At 36.7% G+C, this 20,179-nt stretch overlaps 1 protein-coding gene across 4 annotated transcripts in view; it reads left to right on the forward strand.

The window, feature by feature from the left end:
- The window catches only part of PRDM5 (PR/SET domain 5), a 97,428-nt gene that overhangs the window by 30,688 nt on the left and 46,561 nt on the right, over positions 1-20,179 (forward strand). For all 4 annotated transcript variants that reach the window (XR_012042484.1, XR_012042485.1, XM_072861565.1 and 1 more), the window contains exons 6-11: positions 1,081-1,173; positions 1,449-1,570; positions 3,919-3,998; positions 10,437-10,521; positions 11,819-11,976; positions 17,202-17,295. Coding sequence is in view for 2 of the 4 variants with exons in the window: in XM_072861565.1 (XP_072717666.1) it covers positions 1,081-1,173; positions 1,449-1,570; positions 3,919-3,998; positions 10,437-10,521; positions 11,819-11,976; positions 17,202-17,295 (632 nt within the window). In the remaining 2 variants the exon portion in view is untranslated. The remainder of the gene's footprint in view (positions 1-1,080; positions 1,174-1,448; positions 1,571-3,918; positions 3,999-10,436; positions 10,522-11,818; positions 11,977-17,201; positions 17,296-20,179) is intronic.

Here is a 20,179-nt window from a genome sequence, read left to right on the forward strand (position 1 = left end):
GCTTTAATATTTATGCATATGTATTTGTACCCTTACCCTTTACATTAGTCTTTTAATATGTTAATTTCTTGTACTTGTGGGAGATTTCAATTTGAATCGTAAAAAAGTTGCTAATTTTTTATGTTTTAAAATCATACACTAGAGACCAGATCAGAGCTGCTGTTTGGTGCAAAACCCTTGGTCTCCATCAGTGGACTATTTAGTAGTTTAGGAGATGTAATTTGTAAGCTGTGGATGTTGTTACAGAATTAAAGTAAGATTTAGAAGAAAGTAAGTGGTGATCTAGAAGGACAAAAAAAAAGGAAAAACTATGCTTCATATTTGCTTAATTAAATATTTGGGTGATGGGGAAAAAAAAAAATAGAAACATGAAAGATGTGAGATTTAAGAGCACATCTTTACTGTCCTTGATAGTGTAAATATGCAGTTTTGTCACTAAAGTTTACAATTATGCTTTTGTACAGACATAACTGTTTTTGTCTGTTGTTGTTTATATATTTTTTTGCTTGCAATTAAATAGATATATTACTCTTTTAATACATTTCATTATAGATAGTACATTAGATGCGTAAGTGATTATAGACAGTACATTCAACCTAACTCTCTCTATTGGAAAGAAACAGACTCATATTGCATGGAATGCACTTAAGGCTGCTCTTGTAATAAATTGATCTTTCTTACATCTAAATGATGTGAACATTCCTAGAACTGGCAGCTCTATATGAGTTCTGTATTCTTTCATGGAAATAAATATTTGGTGGAGGCAATTAAATATTTTCTCTTAGACTTGTTCCTTCTAGTCTATAGTGGAAGTTGGATTTGTGCTGTATAGCTAGTTAAGTAAATTTTTACATCATGCAAAGTAAGATTAATCTGTGTGAGGATGCAGCAGTATGATGCTGACTCTTGCTGTATATGCATTTGATCAGTCCCACTAAATTCCAGGAGACTTCACATATGAAATAGGTTCCTCACCTACTTAAAGATTTGTAGAGCTGTATATATATTTTTAGCTACTGCAAGCCTGTGTAAGTTGTAGAATGTTCCCCTTATTTTTTTTATTTTTTTATTTTTCTTCAGCGTACTTCAGTGCACAGAGAATATCAGCCCAGGAGACTCTTCAAGAAGTTTTCAGTGCTCTGTTTGCAACACTTCCTTCAGCTCAGAATCGAGGTTTTGTGTCTGAGTTAGTGGACTGCTGTCATACCATTGCTGGCCTCCCTTTGCATGTTAGCTTTCAAGCTTGTTAGTTTGTGTGAATCCTAACAGTGAAAGAAGTCAAATGCTTTCATTCCTATTTGCTGTAAGTAATGCATGAGGTGGCCTTGGAACTCTGCAGTGCAGCATGCGTTAAGCTCAGAGTACTTGCTATGTGTCTGGTTTCTGTAGATACTGCTTTATGTTTGGTGTTTTTTTGTTTGTTTGTTTTTACTGGTTATCCCATATAGTTATGAACAGCACAAGGAGGCGTGTAGAGGGGATGCCAGATTCATATGCAAGGCAGATAGCTGCGGCAAGAGGTTCAAGAGTAAGGATGCCCTGAAAAAACATAAAGAAAACGTTCACAGCGGTAAGAAAGAGTTTAATGTTTCTTTGGGAAAAAAACCTCTAACATGTTCCTAGCCTTAAATTTGCAAATCAGAGTAAACATTGTCTTTGGTTTCTTTTTTAATGGATTCATTTGTATCAAAAAGAAAATCAAGAAGTAACTAATTGCAAGAGTAACTATTCCTCCTCCCCCAGGGAGAAATTACTGTATACCAGATGAATCATTAGTCTACTGCAGAAAATGTAATAGGAATCTGGGGAAGTTTAAACTAGGCAAATAATAGATAAAGCAAAACATTTCAGTAGTGAGGAAAATCAACCACTGGCACAAACTGCTACAGGAAGTGGTGAGTTCTTGATCTTTTGGTATTTTCAGGACACAATGGGATGTCTTTCTGGAAGACATGCTTCACAAACGATTAGGCTTGACGAGGGTATTGCATAAAATTCTATAGCCTCTGTTGTGTAGGAAGCCAGACCAGACAATCCACTAGTCCTGTTAGGCCCTAGTGTTTTTATATCTGTGCACTGTGAATCAATAGTTTTCAATCAAACTTCACTCTGTTTTCATGAAAGGGCAAAATACTGCTCTCAGGTCCACAATGCAGATCTTGGGTCTGGCATTCTGCTCTCTCTGCATGTCCCCTCTCAACGTCAATGGAAGATCAGTATGTGTGGGGAGAGCAGAATACTAGAGTGCAAAGAAAACAGTCTTTAGTTGATGATGACAGCACTGAGATGCTTTGTAAGATTTTCATTACATGAAATCTCTTTCTTCTGCCAAACTCTTACAGCGTACAGAAACCCTTCCATCACCATTCTTATAAAAGATTATCTCATTTTTTCAGTATCAGTAAGAATTTTTTTCATCCAGGAGCATTGTTATGTTTAGGCTTAGCTTTGGTCAGTTATGTAGTGGTATACAAATTCCACAATTCTCTTGAATGATCGTTCCAGACATGACTGAGAGCAGACGCCTGGAGAATATTTTTGCTCTGCCTGCACAATGAGCAGAGCTTTTATTTTACCACTTGGGAGTCATAGAAATCACAACTGGTGTCAGTGCAGGAAGAAAAATATACTACTACTGTTGAGGGATGCTTCTAGAATTCCTTCCTGCCTTGTGTTACCTGGAGGCAAGGGAAAGTAGAAAAGATTGTTATATGTGTTGCCCGTTATGCAAAGCTATGAACAGATATTCACTATCACCTTTCTCTCCTCCGAAAAGGTCTCATTAATGTTCTTGTAAGTTGAAGTACTAAGTGTATTCCTGTGTTTATGTGTACATCAGTGTATATATAAATACTTACCGTAAGTTTTATAACAGCAAATGTGTATGTGAGATTAAGTACTTTTTTTATACTGCAAATTTAAGTATTGAACCAATCGATTGACAGGGTACATTGTAGTAAGAGGAACCAACATATTATGAATTCTTTAGGACAGCAAGAGCAGGAAAGATATAGGATGCTGAGAGTCTGAAAAATTGAGCTGGAACCCATCTAATGAGTTTGTTCATGATCTATACTTCCTCTGTGCTTGACTAAGCAGTACTCACCTCCTCTTTCATTCTGTGACCGTTCTTTTTAGTGTTCAATGTAATATGAACATTTTTTTACATAAGCTAGGAAATATCTTGCATGGGCATGTAATTATAAACAAAGAATTAGGTTTGTGGTGGCTTTGTCTTGTAATAAAATAGCTTTGTAGGTTACTAAAATGAATTTCAAAAGGTAAATAATGGATAAACCAAATTAAATGCTCTGTCACTTTTTAAAGCAACTGTGAAAAGGGAAGGAAAATACATCTGGTAGCTGACCTGTAGCTTGTTTTGTAATTTACATTTTAGATGAGATTTGAATTCATGATCAGGTGCTGATACAATTTCCCTGACTTGTTCAGTTATCAACCATTAAATATAGTATTTTATACAGTAGAATGCTTAATGCTTTCTGAATAAAGAAAAATGGGAAATGGTGGTTTTGACTTCAGTTTGGGATCTTTTTTGTCATTGCTGCGCTAACTCCTGTATTGACTTCTGGAAGAAATCAATTGTTCAGTTATAAAGTGAATTGTTCTTAGTTGTGAATTGTGCTCTTCATATTGGATTGGTGATGAGTGATAACATCTACTTGAAGGGGTTTTTTCTTTATTGTTCTAGTTTTTCTTGATTTACATTCCATCGGTAACTGGTTTGTTGGACACCCACAGAGAACTCCTGATACAGAACACTTTGAAGATGGGATACAAATGTAAAAATCTTATGTCAGTCAAATGACCTGTGAAAAGTCACAGACTCAGTGGAAATATTTAGGTTCTTTCTTAGCACTTCCTTTTCAAGATGTTGGTGGTATTTTGTTTCTGTTTCAGGAAATTCTAGGAAGAAGTTGATGTGTTCAGTGTGCAATAAGAAATGTTCCTCGGCAACAAATCTCCAAGAGCATCGAAAGGTCAGTAAGATGAAGGCTAACCCACAGCAGGCTTTGACTTCACTAAGATGTGAGACTGTGGTGCTTAGGTCACTTGAAAGCTGCTGTAATGCAAACCTTTGGGTAATCTCTTTCATGGTTACAAAACCAATGTATTTTATTTTTGTAATCACAATTGGTTAAACCAAAAAGCTTCCTGAAGTTTTAATGCATCTTTTACCAAATACAAAGATGTTTGTGTTTGTATCGTTCATGCATTCCAACATCAAGTCAAAGTCGCCTGCTGTTCTTCAGCATTCTTAAACACTAAGCTAAATGTAAAAGTATGTTATGTAACGATAGGATACATACAGACCATAAAATAGGTTCATGAGCCTTCAGTTTTTGTACAAAATACAATAAATCTTTCTTATTACTTTGTGACATACCAGTAAGGATGTTATTTGTAATTTAGTTATGCAGTAGTAAAAAAATTTCTTCCTCAAACCCAAATTTTTAATGTCTTTTTGTTTATGCACATAATCTTTTATAACCAGAACAGGAGGGGTTAACAGTTTGAAAAGCATCTATTGGAAATAATGGGGTTCATATAGAAATACAGATGGACTATGAATATGAGATTCTGAATCCATTATACCCAAAGGAAGTCCCTGCAAGATTAATTTGATAAATCACTAAAACCCAGGAGATTCTGTTTTTACAAAAAGCTATGTTGTACTGTTTATCAGATTAACTGTAAGTCTTTAATAATGCCCTGGTTATAGCCTGAATCCATTGAGGATATAGATGATATCAATTAAAATATGTTGTTGCAAAGGAAATGGTGGGACCCCTCCTTTTTAATTTGTTTTTCTCCTTGCTTGTATTACTAAGCCCTGCATTTCTTGTCTAACAGGGCTATACTTTTTTACTTCTCAGACCAAATCGTGGTATGCCTTGCCCCATCTAATTACAATTTTTACACATCAGTGCACCTTATGGTGGCCCTGAAAATGTAAAATATCATGGTTAGTGTGTCTATTTTAATAAAATGTTTGTTTTGTTTCAGTAGTTGTAATTCTGTGCAGACACTGAGGCACAAACTAACAAGTAGCATTCATGGTAGGTCAGCTGAGCACTTATTCATCTTAAGAATCACCATGAAGATTTTGTGCATAAGACTTCTTTATTCCCTCTTCTTGATTGGCTCCTCTTTTAAGACAACCAGAAAATAGATATTTCAGATTCACACACCTACATCAGATAGTGAAGGAGATAGCATGTAGGGCTCGTGCCTTCTGTTTGTTTGAATTACTTTGCTTTTGAATTACTTTGCTTTTGAATTACATTGCCAAAAGTACTTAAGACAGGCAGTAAAAACAGTAAGAAAATAAGAGGTGAAACAGGGAGGAAAAGAAATTTTTTTCACCCATTTCCTGTCAATGTAAAGAAATAAAAGTAGAGAATAGAAAGGTAAAGTATAAGAGATAACAGAAAATAAGCCCAAACAACAGAAAGAAAGAAATCTGACAAACACAGAGAAAGAATGTAAAGAGGGTGGCTATAGGGGAGATCGAGAGATTTATTTACTCTCTGAAGACACGGTCATTCAGATCTGCAGCTTTCATGTCATCTTTGATTTAAACCCATTTTTAGCTTTGTGCTTCTTGCGGATTGCTTGTGCCCGAAATGTCTAAAGATAAGCCCTTTCTTAGCCATGCACAACTAAACTTTGCTGTCATCGTATCATCTTCTGTCCCTTAGTCTTACCCTCGTTTTCCAGACTGTTGCTTGTATCATGCTAATTTTCAGTGGCGTGGCTTTTTTTTTTTTAAGTTTATCTCAATAAATTCAAGGAAATGTAGGGCTGGAAGAGACCTCAGGAGGTTTTCTAGCCTGTTCTATTTTGCAGAGGGGAGTAACTATGTACCTAAATCACCTAGATAGGCACCATCTCATCTCCTGAAAAGTTCCACTGAAGAAAATTCTACCACATCTGTAGATGTCTCTTTGTGAAAGATGACTTTCAGCTTTAGTGCCATCAACTTTTTTGAATGTCTTCATTAGTCCGGTGTTTGTTTTTTCTGATGTCCTACTTAAATCTTCTTCTCTACTGCAAATTGAGTTAAATATCTTTGTCTTATCTGAGAGAATGCGAAGAAAAAATCACGTCCGTTGTCTTTGTAACAATTAGCATATTGCAAAGTTATGAACTCCATTTGCAATTTCTAGGCTGTACAAACACAGTTATCTCAACCTTTCTTCATGCATCTGTTTTTCCAAACTACTTTTTTTTTTTTTTAGTGAGCTCTTTCTCCCTGTGGATTCTCTCTCTTTCACCTATATGCTTCTTGAAGTCAGCTGCCCAAACAAGAAAAGCAGTGATGCTTAGCTGAGCCCTTGGTAGTGCCAAGTATAGTGGAATGATTTTCCCGAGTTTATTAATACAGAGGATATGTCTATTAATACATCTCAGAATGATAGTGCTTTCTAACAGCAGCATCAATCTCGTTATTTATATTTTGTTTGGAATTCATTAATGTTTTCTGTAGTGGTGCTATGTAAACTGTTGGTCATCATGTAGCATTTGTGCTTTCTGTAGCTTTCATGTAGCATTTGTTTGATTTCTCCTTCCTAAATACTGAGTGTTTTGGAGCTTCATTCGGAGTGTGGAAATAATTTTGGATTCTGATCTTGTCTGTCTTAGTGATTACAGTCCTACCCAGAATAGTCTCATGTACATTTTTTAATTTTATATTTGATTTCCAAAACTACTTACCATAATACAACCCTCCTCCTGCATGATGCCTACAAAACTTTAACAACAGTTATGACGTTGATCCACTGATATTATTGCTTGTTGTGATGATCAGTATCTTTTTGTTTTCCATTCTGTCTATATCCACCTGTTCTCTTTTGTCTTATCCTCCAATTGTAAAGTGCCATCCTTCTATCTGATATTTATAGTAGTCCATGATTTGGGCTGCTAAGTGGTATGGTAGTATAAAAAAATAAATTCCCAGCAAACACAACTTAGGAAATGCTGTACAGGAGCTTGCAGAAGACTGGGTAATAGAATGAAAAAGTTTGTTGTAAAATCTCCTTTCTGCAGTCTTGTGGTGTCTACTGCCAGAGCAAATGAAACACCATCTGAATTATATTCTGATACTATGCTCTGAAGTTTAAGTAAAATGCAAAATTTCAATCATTCAACGATGATAATAGTGAGCAAGCAAGCGAGGGGAGTGTTGTCTTCATTGATGCAGATTCTTGCTAAAAGGTTCCTTTTGTACCTTTGAATATAGGTGTTTCATGGTTTGGATTTGAATTGCTCACAGGAACCTAAACTTAAAAGTGAGCACATACATGTGAATAGCACAGGCTGCCAGGCCTCTCCACTGAGGCTCTACTGTTCTGTAAGTGGAAAGGGAAGAAAAATTCGAACAAACCCAGAGTTGCTTGTTTCTTTCCCCAGGATGATGCAGTCAGAATTGATAGGGCTACACTTTCAGTACTTGTAGGTAGGCTGGGGGCGGGTATGTCTCTTTCTGGCTGTACAGCTGTGGGGTGAGTTTCTGACTCTTGTTGTAGGCAGGTGTTTTCAATGGTAAAGTAGCTAATTCTCCTGTTAAGAAAGAAGATTAAGGACACCTTTGAGTGTAAGGCAGTAAAGCTTTTTTGACTTTGGAAAAGGTCATAAAACAAATCTCTGTATGGAAGGCAGGATTGTGGTTCACTGGTAAGACTAGGTTGTGCTGTTGTCCTCCTGCATTTCTTAGCGGATTTCTTATATGAATCTGTAAGATTCCATTAAGAGGCATACTGTAGCACAGTCTGCTGGAGAGAAAGTGACAGAACCAAGAAGGATCCTACTCATCGTTTGCTCAAAGAGATTGAGAGTGTTTTATTTTTTATGAAAAATCCTTGCTTCTTTCTTAACTTTCTTTGTTGTAGAGCTGGACTTCCTGCAAAATTCTGGTGAGGAGAGTCACTCTTAAACATAATCTGTGATTCCCCCGGGCCTTTTTTAACCTGCCAGTTCCAAGTGTCTCTGTGTTGGGTTTTTTTCTTCCCTTTTTATTAAATGCTGGGCAGTGTTTTGTTCTACTGTGCAAACTTTTTTTTCACGATCCCTATGAAAGCCATAGAAAGGCAGAGGAAACCAAATTTTGAACACTACTTTAAAATTGTCAATAACATTTAATAATTTCAATTGGATGCAATATTCTCATATCCTTGATCTCTCAAAGCACTGCCTTCCAACAGAGAGAGTCTCACCCAGTTCTTGGAGTGGTGGATTGAAATTCAAATTAGTCTTTGGAAAAACTGATCACGGATTACTTGTATCTTCAAAGTTTTAGCTCAGTTTCACCCCCAAACTCTTTTGAATGACCTTTTGCTTTTCAATAGACCTCATGAAAAGTTTAAGATCATCAGTCCTGTAAGTTGAAGGAGTGTATTTATTGGAGCATATATTAATCTTGTTCAGATGCTTGCTGTTTTGTATAGCACTTAGCAAGTTGTTATCTGAAGGTGTAGCTCTTCAAATGCCTATGAAGCAATTGTAAGTATGCTCTGACTTTAATGTAACAGAGGTTTATGTTGATAGCTGTTACAGCCCCTTAATAAGACTAATTTTGTTATATGAATAAATCATTGCACGAGCACTTGTCTATGGTATTACAGCCTGTATACTCATAGAGCATGTTACTTGACAAGTTTCCTTAAAATGAAAATCTGTTCGAATATTATTCTTCGTAAAAATATTTGCTATATTTTATTACTGTTGTTTTACCATGTAATTGTGCACTTTTCTAAAGAACTGATTAAAACCTACCAGCTATAGAATATATACTTGATAGCTACAGCTATTTAATGCACATGCACACAAGTCTGTCTGATTCTTTTCTAAAGAATTGATTAAAGAGTATCAGCTATAGAATATATATTTGATAGCTGTAGCTTTTTAATGCACATGCATGGAGGTCTCTGCTTTGACGCAAATGTATTCAATGAGGCTTTTTATTAAACAATGCTCATAAGTTGAAATCAGACATTTGTATAGTGTTAAAGCACAATCTGGGTTGTGATGTATTAAATATTATGTTTAAGAATACCTTACAAGTTATTTCAGGTAATTGTGTCAGGAGGGATTCTGATAGCACTTGATTGCAGAATTATGTAAACTTCAGTCAACAATCTAAGTAAAAATGTATATCTTTTGGGAAAGGGTAGAGTAGTAGATTGTGTGTACATATAAGAGAAATTAATCTGAAATGTAGCTGGGTAAACAGAATATTTAGGATGAATGATCTTAATTTGAGCTTTACCACCTGATTCTGTCTCAGCATTTCATTAAGTATCACTGTCCAAAGTGTGCAAGTTTGCAGAGATTGTAGGAAATGGCATAACCACTTTTTAGTTTATTAAAACATTTAATTTGTGCTAAAGTTAGCTTGTTAGTAGCAGCATAAAAACATGGTGAGGCAGAATACTTCTGGAGAATCTTTTTGTTTGTTTGTTTGTTTTAAGTGGAAGTCTTGGCTGAGCTGCTTTATGGTGCTGTCCGCAAATGTTTTTCGGTAGAGTGTGGTGTTGAACCTTTGATATTTGTTATTTTTAGCTGCTAGATTCTCCTACAGAAAGTCTATAGAGTTCTCCAAAAAAGCTTTATGAAATGTGATCTCTGCCTGGAAGTTTTGCTGTCTAAGGCTGCAGTTCCAAAAAGCTGAATTGTATGTTGAGTTGCACTGTAGCTAGGTTGAGGGGAGGCTGCCGATGGCAAATGTAATACAGAGCGGAAGGTGAATGGTAATCTTGACAGGTGGAGAACTATGTATGTGTTGTGATTTTAGGGAACAATAAATAACACAGGATTTTTTTTTTAATTGAGTATCAAAAGTTGCAGCTCTCAACTGCCTCTTCTATTTTTCCAACATTTAGTCCTTGATGACATTATGTGCTGTGATGTTGAAAATCCTGCCAATGCTTACTGCATTTACAGTTTAAGAGACGCTACTGCCCCTCCACTGTCTTGCCTCTAAAAGCTTTTAGGAGAAACAATCCTGAAAGAGTTTGATAGTACTTGCTTTTTAAAATTCTAACAGCAGTTACGAAGTAGTTACTGTGTTATTTTTACTTCTATCTTACCAACTAGAAGGAAATATTCTGCATCTGGTTTTTTAATGCTTTCATAATAATGGTATTTTAAATGGATCTGATTTTGCAAATTTGCATAACCTGTGTTTCTAAATACAGGTTTAGTGATAATTTTTTGTTTGCAATTATGAATATTTATTTTTGAGAGATACTGTTGTTCACCAAGGGACTAGCAAGGGGGAAACCACAGAATATTCATGAGTATTAGTATAGCTACTGGCTAAGAAATAGTTACGGTCTGTTAGAGAATTTCTGTATATGTAAGATGTGTGATCTTGTTTGAGACACGTATTTAATTATCATTAAACACTCATTTTGCAGGTCCATGAGATCTTTGAGTGTCAGGAATGTGACAAGAAATTTATTTCTGCTAACCAGCTAAAACGCCATATGATAACTCATTCAGGTAACGTACAAAAATAACACAAACCTATATACGTGTGTATATGTATTTAATGTATATTGAATTTTACCTGAATTAGTTTCTTATAGAAGGCTTGATGAATTCTGTGTTGTCCTGAGCTGTTCAAGCAAATTTCAGGTTCCGGGGAAACCATCTAAGCTATCCTTTCTAAGCCTTTCAAAAATCGAAGTGTAATGCTATAGTCTTCTTCCTATTGCTGCTTTGTCAAGCTATTTTTTCATGCTGGCTGGGGTAGATGATGTCAGTTAGCTGGGATGGGGCGAAAGATTGCTACTTGGCTTATAGAGGAGGTGAAGAACTGGTGGTTGAAATTTCATGTTGAAGAGAAGAGGGTGGGAGCTGGGTTATGCTGTCAGACAGAGATCTGTGATAAAAAGGGAAACATTCATTCGTCTATATATACATATATATAGATTAGTGGACTCATGTGGACATAGTTTCGAGTCAGAGGAAAGCAACTCATACTCCATACCGTTTCACAGACCACACAGAAATACTTCGTTGTGCCTGTCCTCTGCCAGAACAGGTCACTGTGAGTGGGGAGTGGCCTGTCTGTAGGTTTGGCAGTATGACACAAATTGGCTCTGCCAGGATTTCTGATCACTGCAATCTAGCGTTTCTGTGTCTTTCACCAGTGATTAGAAACATCAGCCAACACAATGGAAACACACACATTGTTCTGTCAATTAGCATTTTAAAAATGCAGGTTTATACAGCTGCACAAGCTTATAATTGAACTATTTTCTTGGTATCGGTCCGCACCAAAAGCTCATTTCTTGTAACGTAATCTATATCTCAGAGGCTCCTAGCTTTCTTTTGACACTTTTGGATGAGCATTAATGTAGTTAAGTTGCAGTCACCAGTTGAAGCATAAAGGCTTTTTGCATAGGAACTTTTGGTTTTGGAAGCTAATATGTATATTGTTAATTAAGTTTTAAAACATTTAAACTGTCATGCCCTCTTTCACATTTGTAATCTGGAAACAGAGTTTTCCTCTTTGAAGTCATTCTCTTTTGATTTAAGCTAATTAATCAGAATTTAGTTTTAGCAATGATTATTGCAAAGAATGTGCCAATTTCTTGAGACACACCATGGCTCATCTTTTGTGAAGTGACTTAACTGTCTAACATAAAGGGCATTAGATGTCTTTCTAATTGGTTTAATCTTAATTGGGTTGACTTAATTGCAAAAATCTCTCTGAGGAGATGACTGTCTCTGCCTTTCATCTTCTCCCCCTGTATAAACAGGAGATTAAATGTCCCCCACTCATTTTCTGCAGAAAAACGCCCCTACACCTGCGAGGTTTGCAATAAGTCCTTCAAACGACTTGATCAAGTGACTGCACACAAAATAATACACAGTGAAGATAAACCTTATAAATGCAAGCTTTGTGGAAAGGGATTTGCCCACAGAAATGTTTACAAGAATCACAAGAAGGTAAAGCACTCTGCTGTTGTTGTTTACAGGTCTGCCAGCCTCAGATTTGCAGATTTTTTTTTTCTTTTAAGTGATTCATTATTAAGCTCTGGCATGCTTATAAACATGGGATTAAAGTATTGGAGAATGTATTTTTTAGTGTTCTTTGTTATATCCAAAATCTCAAAATACTAAATGAATTTAGTTTTAAAAAAAAAAAGTGAAATAAGCAGAAGGAAATCACAGTTGCTTGGTTAAAAGCATCAAATAGATCCCCATTTTGACTTTTCTGGGTTTTTTGTTGTGGGTTGTTTTTTTTTTAAATATTAGATTATCAAGTTAAAAATGTAACTGATCTAAAATGTCTTCAAATTTTTTGTTTTTTAAAAGATACCATATTTGAATAAAACTAAGTGTAGTCCTGTTGCAGTCATTGTTGGACTTTGCAGCAGATGCTTTCAAACTATTCTGGATTTGCACTTGGGTAGCGTCCACACACTAAAACAACATTAGAAGAAACTTTACCTGAAAAATAGGCTCATGAAGGGATGCTCCACTTCTGTTGATTTAAGCTCAAATCTACTTGGCCTAATTTCTATAATGCTTATCATTGTTTTTAACCTAGGGTTACATTTTTAATGGCAAGGCTATATCCATGACGGCTGTTTCAGAATTACAAGACTGTAAAAAAGAAAGAAAGAAAAAAATTACCTGTCTGGTTTTGTGCCCAGTATTTGGAACCCTTTGCTCTTTTTTCTTTTTTTTTCTTTACATTTTTTAAATACTACCCCTTTCTTTCCCCCTTTTGATGAAACTGATATACCCATACTTGCAAGTCTTTCGCAGTTTGGCTCATGTTATATGCCATCTGGGAATTTGGCACAGGATCTTTGCACCATCTCTTGCACTTTCAGCCATAAATCATGTAAGAGTAATAATAATGCCTCTAGTAGGATGAAATGGTGATGACTGTCTAAAACAGAAAGCATGCAGAAGCCTGCTGAAGGACAAGATTAGCTCCCATATATACTGTGATTGTATCTTATGTTTTAGACTTTATTAAGAAAATGGGGCAGAATCTCACAAATTGGATATAGTCTAAGGAAAACGTATAAAATACTCTCTGGAAAGATACTTCTGTATCGTAAATCAATGCTTTTTTACATGTTTCCTTATGTTAATTTGCAGTTGATAACTGGTAGGGAGTTTGGGCTGAAAACGGACTTCAGGATTAAGTATGAATGAGTAAACACTTTGACCTAATTCTGTGTTTAAAGCAGCAGCACCACTAGCATAAGCAAGGATTAGAGGCTCCACTTAATGGGAAAAATATTAAAATTTAGACAGATTTACCTAATTTTGACAGAATTCCTTAAGGCATGTTGGACTACTTATTTCCCGAACCTGTTTACACATAGTACTGGCTGTAAATCAACCCTGTCCTAGAATGAAAGAAACGTATTCCTGTGTTTACATAAAGTTTACCCAAACAGCTGTGAATATTCACCCATCCACATCTAGGTGTCTAATTTCCCTTGCTAAATGAAGAGATGAGCATGAGAGACAGGAGACTGACATAGATGTCCTGAATTGCTTTTTTAGACACGCCTCTCTCCATTGAGTAAACGATGTAAACAAGGAGAGGTAGTAGATAAGAGAGGGGAGTATGTATGTGTATACACAAAACCAATAGTAAGGTGTAAGTCAAGGATGTGGTAGTTCAGGATGTCAAAATAGTTTTAAGTGCCATGATTTTGGGAGAGCTGCACTACTACTAGGGGAAGGGGACGATAGCTCTTTTGCTTGTTCACAGGAATGTCAATCCAGTAACAGTGGAAATTTAAACCTTTATTGTGTATCATACTTCTATGTATTTCTTCAGCTTGGGTTTTTAATGATTCTTTAGATGTGTATTCCTTTAAGACGTCCTCCTAGGTTTCATTTTCTTTTGGAGAAAGAAAAGTTGGACTCTCAATAATTTCTCAGTGCTTTTTTGAGTTCCAGGATGCAGTTACTGTGCTAGTAGCAGGGATCTTAGAAACCTGCAGTAGGAATGATGGATACAGTAGTTAAAAACACTTAAATGAACAGCATTTAACAGAAAACACGCTTTCAATTTTGATAGCAACACGCTTGAAAAAACTCTTTGGGTTTTACAGCAGAGCTACATGCTTTTTATTTATAATAAGAAACAGGATACATATACATTTTGTGCCTTTGAATTCTTGTTTTGTGTTTTAGATGGAAACTTGTTGTTGCTGTTGTTTCTGTGATTCCTTTATGGGTGTTATTTAATCTGATTTTGTGTTGGAAGTATCAGAATAAAAATGGCTCCCACAACATGTGCTTTTAACCATCTTTCAGATGTGGGTGAATGTTGGGTCATTTCAAAGGTGCAGAAGGAGGTTAGTTCCTCACATTTCACAGGATTTCACTGGGAGATAGACAGTGGAGTTGCTAAGAGTATGTCTGCTCTGTTCAGTGGAGCATTGTGATGTGAACCCTAACTTAGCACTCATTACGCCCTTATAGCTACAGATCTGAGAGGCAGGAGCTGTAGTCTTCCTGTGGTACCTCTCTGATGCGCTGCTTCTGCATACAAGTACTGCACTGCTCTGTGTAGGTGCATGTGCAAGCTTTCTTTGCCACTTGCTTGGAGATGTCAGCACTGGGAAGTGTTATGCGATGTAGAACTAGCTCAGATGTCTTTTGAAAAAGCTCAGGCTATATGACTAAGTGATCATAAGAAGAATACGGTTCCATTTTTGTGGTGAGGGAAGGGAATAGTATCTGAAATTGAGGCAAACGTAGCATTGGATTGTGCTACAGATAAAAGTAGTCACCTTTCATCCACGTTAGATTGGATGAAGGTGCATGTTCTGTGCCGTATAATGCAAATTAATTCCATACAGGAGAAAGCGAAGTTTTTGTTCCATCTGCTCCTTTGTTGCTATATATAGAGGATGAGGTCAGAGAATAAAATATGAGGATATGACAGTGAGCAGAAATAGGTCAGCAGACACAGGATTTTAAAGGGTTTATGGTTAATCCAGGGTTATTTGGTTCTGGGGAGCATAATGAATTGAAACAACTATATTCCCTCAGTTTCTCTATTGGGAATAAGTAGCCTTGGGCTGGGTTTAAGCCTGCACAAGTGCTATTGTAGGAAAGGCTGCTATAAAATATTCCTTAAAAGCCCCATCCTCAGTTGCTTTCATCGTATGGCTGTCCCCTGCTCTGACTGAATGGAAGCCATCGCTGATCTGGAACCTATTAGTAGGACAAAAAAGGACAGTATTAGAACTAATATGCTTGCTTGGGTGGGGGGGGATACCTCTCCTCATTAAGATTTGCATGGCTTTTTGTAATAAACCTAGCTTGTTTCTGGACCATTCAGAAAAGAGGCAGATGATCTGTGTACCCTTGCATGTGGTTATGCCTAGTTAGGTGTTTTTCTTTGTAGTGAAGTTAAGATCTGCAGATGAATACTTGTATTTTGATCAAAACACTAGGAGAACTGTCAAGGAGATGCTAAGAAGGAACTCTGTACAAATCACTGTGCTCTTCAGAGCTATCACTCCAGTGATAAGTGTTCTAAAACAGGGCATTTTTAAAATAAACAACATGAATTTTGCGCTCGTGAAAGGTGCCAGATTGACAGCCCTAGAGACTGAACCCTTCTATTTATCCACAGAACAGGTACAGCACAGACAGCAGCACTGCGAGCTTCCCCACAGTGTCTCGTCAATATGTCTCAACCCTGTTCTGGAGGAACCACCTATTGAGGTGAGAAGGTAGTTCAGTCTCTTCATGTCCTGTCAATCCTTGGCCTGACTGCCGAGATTGTCAAGCAGGGTGCCAACTAATGCAAACTGTGATGTAAACCTGTAGAAGCTGGACTGAAAACATTCAGCAGATTTTATGTAACGTGTGATGTATTCCACACATTTGATGGTGCTCCAGTTGCCTTTTTGCTTTAAGTGACATAGGCTGAGGTCAAGGTATTGACTTTGAATCCAAAGCCTCTGTATACAATTGCAAGTACTCTAATGTTTTGGTACTGTTGTGTATGTACAAGGACACTTGTGTTAAAATCAATCTAGGTTCAAGGCCCTCAGTCTCCATCTAAATAATTATGCTGACACCCCACAGTCCATTTTTTCTCTCTAGTTTGAGGGATAGCTATAAATGTCGTACGGTGTTATGAATAGCAGAAATAGATTATATAATCTATGTACTGTTCTAATATTTATCTTTAGTCTACAAAATTAACTCATTTACCTAATTTTGTGCATATTATAAAACACTTACTGTCCAACCCCTTTTCCTCTTGGCACTGCAGCTTCTACTTAAGGTTCTTGTGAGCTAATACAATGTTTAGACACTGATGCTTTAAAAACTTGCTTTCCTTTGCAAAAATAGTAGAAAATTGGGTAGATAGTAAATTGTACAGATTAATTTACTATCTACGGTGGGACAGCACTTAATAACACTAGGAAACAGGGAAGTGCTTTGAAATTTACAAAAGTAGAATGAAGCTGGATGTTTCCTAAGCTCCAGAAAAGAAACCTGCTTCAGCAACTCTGTGGTTTGAGAGATTTATCCAAGCTTAGCCTTTTATTTTATTTATGGCTTTGAGGCTGTTTCGCAGCTGGAAGGAAATTTTGTACAGCAAACAAAAATCTTGGTACTGATGCTTCTATGTTTGTTTTTTTTGCCCCCCCCCCCCTCCCCTTAATGCAAGAAGCTGAAACAAGGATATGTAAGGCTAGTCTCATGATTTGAGAAATTTTCTTTGCCAAATTTTAGATACTATCTTGAAGTAATCAGATCAGTTTTACCTTCAAAGTTAACTGAGAAAAAGGGTTTTGTGTACATGTGTTTAATTTTAAAGCATTTATTCATATTAGTAAGTGCTTAAGGCCAGTGTTAGTACTGATGAAGCAATGCAACTGAGCTTGTAGGTTTTTTTCCTGGTTATTCTGTATTTTTGTTTTAGTTTACATGCACACCTCATGTAACACTTCTGAGGACTGGGAAGGTACATTTATTAGGTAGCTGCTATGCTGACTTTCAGGATTCTGGATAATGGCAGAATGATTGGTTTAATTCTTCATCCCCTGATGTTTTGAATTGCTATGATATCCCCTCCTGAATCCAGTCTAGAAAATTAGCTATAATTACTGTAATGACAGCTAATTGATTTCCCTGAGCCTTTCCTCTGACATGTTGTCTTTCATCTGCAGACCCATTCTGAAGAGAGACCGTTCCAGTGTGAGGAATGCAAAGCTTTGTTCCGAACCCCATTCTCTCTACAAAGACATCTGTTAATCCATAACAGTAAGTGCTAAGTCAGAGAGGAAAAAGAACTTCCTCAGTTCTCACATTTGACTGAGAAAAACAGACATATGGCACCTTGCTCCAATATGCAACTTGCTATGTTAAATTAGTATTAAGATTCAACTCTAACCCCAGGGAGTTAGAAAATTCAGAGCCAAATTCAAACCTTGTCTTTAAATGCACTTAAATGCAAATCCAAATATGCTGTAGAAAATCTAGCAATTATTTGAGGTCTAATGACAAGAGATTTCTTTCTGCATTGTGTGATAGTGTTACTTCCATTTTAAGAAAGGAGAAATGGAAGCAGAGATAACTTGGTGGCTTACTCAGCTTTTGTAGGTAATCCGGTTTAGAGCTTGACACTGAGATTCTCTCTCCTGTGCCAGTCCAGGCTAATGTTTCCTGCCTCTGGCATAGAACTAGCAGCCCAGAGGAATGCTGTGGCCATTTTCCCTCATGAGTAACTTGTTCTTGGCATTCTGTACTGTTTTTTAACTGACTGTGTAAAGATTTATTTTTGGTGGAATTTTCTCCACCTTTAATATTTACAGAGCCCTAGACTACCATTCAACCATGTGAATGTCAGCAATTTAGACTTCAGAAAATATTCATGGTCTAAAATCCTTGTAGCTTAGAAGACACTGCTTTGATTTGGGGAATATTTACATTGATACAATAAAAAAAAATTGCAAACCTTTCTTTTTTTAATCCAGTATAACAGTGTTTCTGTGAGATGAATTATTAGACTGATGTGTTTAGTTTGTTCTTTTACAATTATCTTTCAAAGCTTCTGCAATTTCACAAAGCATTGAATTTTGCAAAATCTTTTTCCAATGTTAAATGTTAAAAATGATGGGGGGGAGGGAGAAGTTAAAAACCCATGTATTCTAATGAACCAAGCATTTGCAGGATATCCAAAAGCAGTAATTCACAGTACGTGGAATTGTAGGCCTTGGTAAAGGTTTCTCCAAAAACGTATACTTTGACTTTTTTTCAAGAGGATGAGAGCTCAGGAATTTGAGGTCTTTGAGTTAAGCTTGTGATTTGTGGCAGGTTTAGCTGTTCCTGAACCACCACTGTTTATGCAAATATTAAAAATACCAGGCTGTGAACTGCAGTGGCACAGACATTGTCTAGTCAGTCTTCCTTGGTGCAAAAGGAGACGTGTCTTGCTGAGGGACAGAGTAGGTATTTGAAGGTGGTAACTTCTGCCATCTTAGTTAAAACTGTCTCCAAAATGAGTCAAAGCCTTAAACCAATAATATTGGGTGTTTTTACTAATCACAGGGAAGATTTTTAAACTTCTTTTTTCTTACTTTGGAGGAAAAAACCCAATAACTGACCAACTTAACAAGGAGGCCTTAAATACAGCAGAAACTAAGCAAAGCTTTAATAGTCATACTGCATCTCTCTTGTCTGTAGTCCTATAAAAGAAGCGTTGACAGACCAATAGCAAAGTGAAAAGTGAAAGTCATTACTAGGATGAGCTGAAGAATAAACAGTTTTCAGTTCAAGGCTGTGATTAAAACAAGGGGCTCTGCTGTTGTCTGAGAAGAGCTTGTATTCCCAGTGAAGAAATGTAGAACTCTTCCCCTCACGACCTAACTCTGAGACTGACAAGTTGTGCTGCCATCATAATGAGTTTCTCATATTTGAAATAACTCAGAATTATAGGCATTGTCCTGCTACAGCTGGATGATAGTCCCTCTCATAGCACTGAAATATACCTGTTCTATAAAGAAGGGAGAAAAACAAACCAGAATCTCTAGATGTATTGAGCTGGCTTTACTGTTCTGTGCTGTAGGAAAGAAAAAGTTGTTTGTGAAGCTTGAAACTTCTAGGAAAAATTGAAGTTCAGCCTGCTTCAGTTGTTTTAGAAGCAGGCACTCTGCAGAATGATGCAGAATGACTTAAATTTTAGTTTACAAACTTAATTTACTGGGAAAAAATTATATTTCATAGACTTACTTTTCAGGTGTTCCTGTCTGAAAATTGGAAAAGGCGTCATGGATATAACTCAAAATTCAAGATCAAATATGTCTGTCTAACAAATAATAATAATAAAAAAATCCAACACCTCCCCCCCCTCCCCCCCTTAGGTTCTAGCTGTGTAAATGTAAGTTGTCTTCTGAGAGTCAGACAAGCTTTTTCTTAGGCATGCTGCTGATAATACTTTTAGTAACTGTGTTCTCGTTATGTTATTGGCAACGCTGGGGCTTATTCTCAGCTGTAGTGTTTAGGAAAGATATAGGATACGTGCATACTTGGCTAATACTAGCTCATGAGGCTGTAAGAGACCTGGCTAACAAGAATGAGTAACCCTGAGCGTTTTCTCTTGGATCATTCAGTTGTCTAGGATTGTGGAGACATGCATGAACAGGATTGCATTTGTTGAGAAGGACATCATCCTCTCTATATGTTTGCTTTCCAGAGTAAAAATTCTACATGCAGAATGTTAGTAAGAGAAATACTAACTAGCTCCTTCTACAGGGGTCAGCAGAAGTGAGCACTGAAGATTGTTCATTTCAAGTAAAGCACAAGTAGCCCTGATTTTCATTATCTTGTTTTGTCGTAAGGAGAGTGCACCAGTGGAGTAGATAAAGCCAGTCCCAGGAAAGACACTCACATTACGTTGTGTATTTCTGGGGGGAAAGCACCAAGGATATATTACGTCAGTGCTCTGTTTCCATCTTTAGAGGCATTTATGGATATTGATATTGTAGTTTCATGTCAAGTACTCTGAAAAAGTTTCCCTTCTTCAGTGGTTTCGAGAGCTGAAGTCAATGATATACTTTCTTGTTTACTTCCATTCTCTAGAGTGCCTAGGCTTGAAGAGAATCTATGCGTCTCTTTTGCTATTTTGTTTTGTAAGAAACCTCTTGAT

This window comes from Ciconia boyciana, chromosome 5 (assembly GCF_034638445.1).
Source record: "Ciconia boyciana chromosome 5, ASM3463844v1, whole genome shotgun sequence".
Lineage (NCBI taxonomy): Eukaryota > Metazoa > Chordata > Aves > Ciconiiformes > Ciconiidae > Ciconia > Ciconia boyciana.